The 9,009-nt window shown below is 34.8% G+C and overlaps 1 protein-coding gene across 1 annotated transcript; it reads left to right on the top strand.

Annotated features, from left to right (window-relative positions):
- The first annotated feature begins 1,393 nt into the window (after positions 1-1,393).
- Positions 1,394-8,877, top strand: LOC128226774 (TCF3 fusion partner homolog). Its single transcript, XM_052936820.1, has 6 exons — positions 1,394-1,497; positions 4,318-4,388; positions 4,750-4,819; positions 5,600-5,920; positions 6,597-6,680; positions 8,197-8,877. Exons 1-6 carry the CDS (start codon positions 1,414-1,416, stop codon positions 8,338-8,340), a joined length of 774 nt encoding a protein of 257 aa, XP_052792780.1. The 5' UTR covers positions 1,394-1,413; the 3' UTR covers positions 8,341-8,877.
- The last annotated feature ends 132 nt before the right edge of the window (positions 8,878-9,009 follow it).

Raw genomic sequence — 9,009 nt, 5'->3', positions numbered from 1 at the left:
TACTTGTCTCATGCGCACGGCATACTAAGTCGTGGGCACGACATACTAATTCATGCGCACGAGATACTATGTCGTGCGCACGAGTTAAGTTAGTTCTACGCACGAGATACTTAAGTCGTGTGCAAGACATAATTATCCAATCAGAATACACTTTACATACATGAATGTTGTTTGAAAATGGCTGATAGCAGAAACGATTTTATTCTAGTAAATTTTAATACGTGGTTAACGTTTGAAGAAATTCGTTTTTAGGCGATCAGGATGATATACACATATCACTCAGAAATACACTTCCATTCATGCCAAAGCAATTTGTTGTTATTATTGTATAACTTCATTGTTCTATTTTATTCATCACTAAAGCAACCCGGAGGTGGTGGTGTCATTTATAAGATTTATAAGTCATTAATCATTTTATACAAACGAAATTCAACACCAACGCATATGTACACTGCCAGTCATACACTGTTTGACATCGGGGACGTCATTTGACAATTTCTCACAATCATTTCCGTTTACATTAGTGAATAGCACTTTTATCATTACTACCCCTTTCTTATCACGGCGTCATCTGATCCGCCGGACAGTCGCACAATAATCGAGTTTTGTTGTCAGCTCGGATATTTACCAATTAAGATATTTGATATGATGCAATAAACATATATGGGAATGAATATGTCACAGTTACAAGTTTTTGAGTGGTATCGGTGATTCTGTGATGGAAGCCGGTCACTAGAAGATGAGAAGGGGCCCAGCCGTAAGGGTTAAGCTTTGAGTGGACGCAACGTTAGAACGGGTAATGGTAGGGTACGTTTGCAACATCACTGGTTAGTTTTGCAACGTTTATAACAGAAAACACCATCATGAAGATAGCGCCGATTGACTGTCAAGTAGTAGACACTCCGGCCTTTTTGACTGGCAATGAACATTCGTATCTTTCACGTTATTCAGTCTGAGATTAAAGTGCAAATATTTATTTCTATTGGCAAATTATGTCGTGCGCACGACTTAATTATCTGATTCTCGTGCTCACGACTTAGTAAGTCGTGCGCACGACGAAGTATCTCGTGCGCACGACTAAGTAACTCGAACGTATGACATAGTAACTCGTGCGCACGACTTATAATATCGTGGGCACGAGATAAATAAAAACATACACATGCCACCTCTGTGCCACCATAATTTGAAGACATTTTAGCTAACAATTTGAAAAAAACTAGATACCCAGCTATAACATTCTTATTTTTTTGTATAGGAAACAGTTCTCTGCAAAAGCATTGTGTAACAAACTGTCTGTATCAAGCATTATTCTTAAAACTGTCACAATGTTCCCGATCTAACAATATGATATGTTCTGCTTTAAAACCGGTTTAAAAGTTTTGGGACCGTTGTAATCAACACGACCATAAAAAAATGGCGGAGGAAGAAAATTTCGGAGAAAACGTATTTATGAAGAAATATCTCGCGTTGCGAAATAAATGCGAGCATATACAACAGGTATAGCAAATTTATTCTTAGTCTTAAGTATTTGCGAATGTGTCATTGAATTTCATTTGTGATAAGAAGTTTATATTGTTCTTTTACGCTTTAAGTTTCGGATCTATACTGTAGTATAGGTTAGTCAGTTAGGGTAAGATTTGGGAATATGGTTAGTTTAAAGGCTTTGAAAGTGATGGACCAATTGCTGCATCATTCTGTGATGTTTGTCTCTCAAGGGCTGTCTTCCCGCTGTAAGGAAATGGAGTCAGGACCTCTTAAGAAGGGGAATTGAGCTAGCAAATGATAATTTTAATGCACACATTATTCACAGGTGTTTCTTTCAATTTTGTTTACCCTTAACCAGGGTTCCCGATGGCGATCGCCATTTGCAGCAAAATCGCAAAAGTGGCGACAACTTTACAAATTTGGATAATTTATGGAGACAATGATTTTTGTGAAAATATTTTCTTAAAATGACGTGAGCAGTGCCCATGCGGCCTGCATGATAATCGATTCTGTCACTGTCATAAATCGAGCGCATCTGCTGGTGAGACATCAAATCCGATAATCAGGGCAAGCAGTCACGGCCAAGTCAACGCCTCGCTAATTATTGCGGAATTTTATTGAGCTCACAGATTAACAATGACATCCTTTAACTAGTATGTCTCTTAATAGCAAACAATTTTAAGATTTAGCTCAAAAGCTTTGTTGTTGCGTAATTAACATGTTAGTTTTAAAAATGCAAATCATAGAATTTTAGGTTGTCGAAAAGACACTTAATGTGTACAGTACATTTCGTAATGACATTTACGCGCTAAAGATAGATTTGCTTTCGGTTTTGTCACATTTTGTAATTGCTATAAATGCTGCATTTTAGGGGGTTAAAAAGTGTCAAAAAGATAAACAGAAGTCATTGGGTATGCTTACAGATAAATAGAACTACATCCAATTTGATATGGCTTCAAATAAGTTGGCTGGAGTAAAGAGTAGACACTATTTTATTAGGACAGTATGGCCTTAGTTTGACAATGTATATTTCTTAAAGTTTCCATTTATTTTAAATTTATTTTTATAATTTCATAATTGTATTCTTTAATTCTATAACACTATTGTATGCAGGCATTAGACTGAAATCAATGTATTGATGTTATATGTCTCATTTTTAGCTCGACTATTCGAAGAATAAGGTGAGCTATCCTAGTCACCCGAGCGTCAACATCGGCGTCGGCGTAACCACTTATGTTAAAGTTTGCGTACCACCTCAAATATTTTCCATTGACATATGGCTTTGAAACTTTGCACACTTGTTCACCATCATGCCCCCAACATGTACCCAGGAGGAGGTAACACTATCAAGCATTTTGACAAAATTATGCCTCTTTTTCTATTTAGAATTTACGTTAAAGTTTGTGTACCACCTGAAATATTTTCAAAGTCCATTAACATCTGGCTTTGAAACTTAGCACGCTTGTTCACGATCATGCCCCCAACCTGTACACAGGAGGAGGTAACTCTTTCAAGCATTTTGACAAAATTATGCCCCTTTTTCGACTTAGAATTTACGTTATAGTTTGCGTACCACCTCAAATATTTTCAAAGTCCATTGACATCAGGCTTTGAAAACTTAGCATGCTTGTTCACTATCATGCCCCCAACCTGTACACAGGAGGAGGTAACTCTTTCAAGCATTTTGACAAAATTATGCCCCTTTTTCTACTTAGAATTTACGTTAAAGTTTGGCTACCACCTCAAATATTTTCAAAGTCCATTGACATCTGGCTTTGAAACTTAGCATGCTTTTTCACCATCATGCCCCCAACCTGAACACAGGAGGAGGTAACTCTTTCAAGCATTTTGACAAAATTATGCCCCTTTTTCGACTTAGAATTTACGTTAAAGTTTGCGTACCACCTCAAATATTTTCAAAGTCCATTGACATCTGGCTTTAAAACTTACGGTAGCACGCTTGTTCACCGAAAAGCGGCGGAATAGTCGAGAGTGCTGTCTCTGTAACAGCTCTTGTTGGCAATATTTTCATTTTTTTTAATTTATATATTTTTGTCCATATATTTTGTCAATAGAATAAAACTTTGCTAATATCTTGTGCTTCATGTACAACAATATTATATTATGTTCTGCATGACAATGTGCTAATTAAATGCAATATAAGGCTCTTAAAATGCTTAAACCCCATGAGCTTCAGGGGGCTTCGCCCCCTCTGAATCCCCACAAGGGCGCTGCCCTGGACCCGTAAGGGGGCCTTTCGCAACCCCCTTAACCCCCTGCGAAAAAGTGGCGACAACTTCAATCCAGGGGGAACCCTGCTAAACATATAATAAAAACTGGCATTGTTACCCATTCATTTAATTATATAAAATATAATTTAAATCTTATGTTGTTCCATATATTAAGTATTTAGATTTCACATTCATTCAACTGAATTCTGACTTATGACAGCCTTTAAATTGCAACAGAAATGCATCTTTGGTGGTAAGATTTGGTCTGATTTTAATCATTTTTTCTTCATGAAAAGGGACAGTCTGGATGGGGACTTGCCACAAAATAGGTGAAAATATATACTCTTTCAGCTAATGAATGGGGCTAATATTTTTTGTACAGTTCTTTATATAATGCTTTCAAAGGATTATAAGAATCCCAAAAGTATGTCTATGTGGATAAAAAGACATTAGTCAATACAACCCATCCCCACTACATCCCGGATTGAAAGAAAATACAGCGCAGATAGACAAATTATATTAGCGAACAGCCTTGACTAATAGTAATAGAAATAAAAGAAATCTTGGTAACATTTCAAATGTTATTTATATTTTTATTCAGGGAAATGAGAGGCTTGTCAACCGATTGCAGCATGTAAAGAAACTAGTGAGAACCTACAATAGGCAAAGAAAGTATGTAATTAAATGGATAAGTTATGTTATTAATTTAATAATTAAAATTAGTATTCTCTAAGCTGTTTGGTTTCTGAAAATATTTTATTCAAGTATCAAAAAATAAATTACGGTAACCTGATCATTTACATCAAGTAAACTAAACATGTGTCTTACAGCAGGAGTCAACACTAACTGGGACACTGTTAGTCTCGAAGGCTGGTCAAACTATACATGTATGTTTAGACCACAATGTGAATTTTCTTTCTTTCAATGCATCATTTCAATATATACTAAAGTTTAATAGTTTATCTCTTGTTTGAAAATAATCAGATTTTAGAAACAAATTGTTTTTGATATCAATTGAATGTTTTTCTTGCAGGTTTTTGCAACGACGTCTTGATGGCTATAAGGACAATTACTGGGATGCACAAGTTCCAGTCATGTGGGAGGTGCAAATAATGGATTTTCTTATCATTTTACTCATTCTTCTCTATTAAAATTTTACTTTATCAGGAGTAAGACTGTAGTAAAGATTGGGAATTGTTCCAGACACTAGACTGGTCAACAGGGTTTTCTTTCAAATGATTTTGGGGCAAAAACTAGGCCCCATTCCCCATTTTATAAATGTTAGATTTTTTCTTTACTGTTTTATCAGTTTATAACTTTATTTATCAAATTTTCCCTTAAGGATGTCCTGTTTATGAGATTTTTTTTTATTAGAATGGACAAAAAAGTAGCCAAGATATATGCAATTTTTCTCCTTAGATATGCTTTCACTAGATCCCAATTATTACTATTGTTAAAGGGATTGTCTTTCTAACTCAAATGTTCACATACAAGATTATTTAAGAGAATAATTTCTGTTTATTGGATGCACTCTTTTTTGGCAAAATTCCATAAATTTAAAGGACCCTGGCCCCATTCCTTAAATTCAAGAGACACCCCTGGTCAAGGGAAATAATGGACTTATGGTCCTCATGACAATGTCACTTGTTTTGTCTGACTTAAAAGTTCAACTAAAAAAAATATGTTTCAATTTCTGAACAGATGACATTATTGAGTTATTATTAAAAAACTGACACCAACTTTTGAGTACAACTGAATGAGTTATACGATTACAGTTATTCATGTAGAAAATAGTACATCACACCTGTTATATTTATTCACATTTTATTTCACACATATTTTGTTTGGGATTCCATGCTTACTGTAGTCTTTTACATTTTCAGGAAGACCATATGTATAATCTGCTAAAACCTCGTCCAGACCCATCAGAAATGCCTGTTCCTCAAACTGTGACTGTCTCCCCAGCTGTAAAGCAAAAACAACCCAGAAAACATAAATCTCTTCTTAAGTCACATGATAAATCGCCAGCCAATCAAGCATCAGCAAGTGGGTCACATGGTCTGATGATGTCACCAAGCAGTCACCAGAGTGAGGCCGTATTTGCTAGACTTGCAGATTCCGATTCACCTATTAAAAGACCTACCAGCGCCTTTATGATGTTTTGTGACCAGTATAAGCTGTCTATACAAAACGAGTTTATGAGGGTAAGGCTTCAAATGAACTATTTTAGCTGTTTTTTTCTATGAAAATAGATGAAAACACTGAAAGTATGTTTTTTTTTTTCATGTTTACTGGTTGTAAATAGAAGTTAAGTAATCAGATGTAATTGATATGTCACTATTTGAAACACTGAACTAACATTTTGATAATAATTGCTGTTCTGCTGTCCAATTCCAATATCAGCACATACTAAGCTTGCACAAAATATTAATGAAGTCATTGAAGGAATGGTTATGTTGTCAAGATATTCTTGGGAACACTAAAAGCTCATATTTTCATTCACTTTTTACCACTTTTATATGTATTAATTTCGGTGCTCACTCGATGGAATACTACTAAAAAAGCTATCCTCTATATAGTCTTTATAGTAACATAGTTGTGTTCACAGCAGCATTGATGTCAAGCTAAATCATTAGACTGTTGGGTGTGAATTCAAAACTAAGATATATACATGATACTGTGCGTTCATGTGTACAAGGACAATATGCATACTTGTGGCAATTCCAATCGCTTCGGCTGAACTTTTTTATTGAGTTTACATGTCTTAAGCTTGTTTGTTTACTTATTTCATAAGAAAGTTATATAAGAATGTTTTATAAATGTTATAATTGTTGAATGTTAACTTCTTATTCATGTAAATAACCTGGATGGTATTTACAGGAGAAGAAGACTCCTATAAGCCAGGCAGAATTGACCAAAAGGCTGACATTGAAGTGGAACTCCTTGGCTGCGGAAGATAAAAAGGTATTGACATTGTGTTATATGTATATTCATAGACACTCAGAGGTGTGATTTATTTGACCGCAGATTTCTGTTGAACGTGATGGCTCCTGGGACCAAAAAGTCAAATTTAATAAAAAATCTTGAATCAATCAAGCACTTTTAGCTCAATTATTCCATAAATAAGGACAGCTTTTCTACTCATCCTCATGTATTGCATTGGAACTTAAGACAGGTGTACCCAACAATTCAAGCTGCTTAATTAATCAATACCTCTATGTTGAATATAATGAAAGTAATGGCCCTTTATTATTCAATTTAAGAAAGTCTGGTAACAGTTTTGCATTTAAGCACAAATAAGTCAATATCTCAGCAACAACTTTGATGCATTGCATGAAAATTAAAACAAGTGTGCCCAACCATCCAACCCACTTAATAAATCAAGGTTGTTAACTCTATTTTGCATATTATGCAAAGAATGGCTCTTAATAATTATTTGACTAAGCAATTTTGGTTCAGGATTTGCATATAAACACACATTAGTTAATGTCTGTCTGAGCATCTACTTGATGTATTCTAATGATACTTTATGCAGTGGTACTCAACCATCTTTTACATCTTACCTACTGAATTAAATAAGTAAGATGTCTCCTTTTGGCATATAATGCAAATTGTGGCCCTTTATTATTTGACTTAAAAATTATGTTTTAACTTTCGCAAGTAATCACATTTAGGTCACTATTTTAGCAAATACTTAATGTATTTCAATACATGTAACAATGTACCTTTTGACAAGTGTTTATCAACCATCCAACCTTCTTAATTAATGAAGTCAGATTACTTTACTTTGCACATAGTGTAAATTCAACTTTGAAATTCATGTTAAATTTTTGCATGTAAGCATGCATAAGTCAATATCTGAGCAACTACTTGATGTATTGCATAAACACATTATACAAGAGCTCCCAAACAATCCAACTCACTTAACTAATCAAGTCAGATAACTATCTTGCATGTAATGCAAATGATGGCCCTTTATAATAACACTAAGAATTTCTGGTTAAAAGTGGTAAAATATTTGCCTGCTTTGACCCTCATTGGTGGCCGGCAGTGGACTCTGAGCCCCTCGCCAAAATGGTTTCAGCTCTTCAGTTGTTAGGTCATTTACATCACTTATACTGGCATGTATTTGAGGAATTAAAAGAACATTTTTTTTAATTTTGGTTAATGTTAATTTATTGAACTGTGTCATACAGGGTTGCAGGTAAACTAATTGTAAGGTCAGTAACCATATTGACTGTCAACTTTAAAAAATTGGTTGCAAAATTAATATTTTTACACAATGATGCTTTATTGTTAATGGCTCTATGGTACATGTATCTGCCTCTGATCCAAGGAGTTATGGTTTCAGCCTCAACAGGGATACGTTCTCTTGATTTCTGAAAAAGGACACCAGTACTGAATTATTCCCACAAAGTAAAACATATCAGCTCATAACTGTCTCCAATAAATTTATGTAAACTAAAGTAACATTTTGCAGATATACCAAGACATGATGGACATTCAGCATCGGAATCGCAAGGTCGACCTCGGGAGCTCATACCTGGATCAAAGCGCAGACAACATGTACATTGAGGCAGATGCAGCAGTCTCATCTTTGTTAGCTGGCCATGGGGAAATTTGATATCTTTGGATAAGATGTTAGTGGTGGACAGTCTTGATCAGAGTCTGAGTGTGGTAGACAATGCCTCTACAGTATTACATACAGGACGGTGAAGAGCGATACTAGAAGGAGTCCTAAAGATATTGTTTAAACTAAAGGGCTTATAAATTGAGATTGTGTTCATTTACCAGTAAGAAAAGTTGATGAAAGGACTTGTTGACTTGCAATGTATTTGTGTTCATTTACACACAATTTTTAAGAGAGCATCATTGGTTTCAACTCTTCTGATTCAAGTAAACCATTTAGTAGATGATCATGTTTTATTGATATATTGACAATACCCATGATTATGTACTTTCAGAATGACAATAATTTATTCTTAAACGAACGATCTTTAGGTTTATCTTGTTGTGCTCATGTTGTGAACAACTTCTGATTGCAGATACATGTTTGTACCTGTAATGTCAAACTGTACCTTTGATATCCACAATATTGGCATTGCATGTTTTGACATATTGAAACTTGCTTCTTTTTAAGGTAATAAATATGTGAAAAGAAGTACTTATTTGTTTGAAAGTCATAGGCAATACTTTGAATGGCTCTGTACACAATTAATATGACTATGGTTGTCATTCAATCATGCAATTGACCAACAAAGTGATTAAATTCTATCAATGACCACCTAGCTGA

Source organism: Mya arenaria, chromosome 3 (assembly GCF_026914265.1).
Source record: "Mya arenaria isolate MELC-2E11 chromosome 3, ASM2691426v1".
Taxonomy (NCBI): Eukaryota; Metazoa; Mollusca; class Bivalvia; order Myida; family Myidae; genus Mya; species Mya arenaria.
The sequence above is the reverse complement of the archived record's forward strand: the minus strand, read 5'-3'. Positions and strand labels throughout refer to the sequence as shown.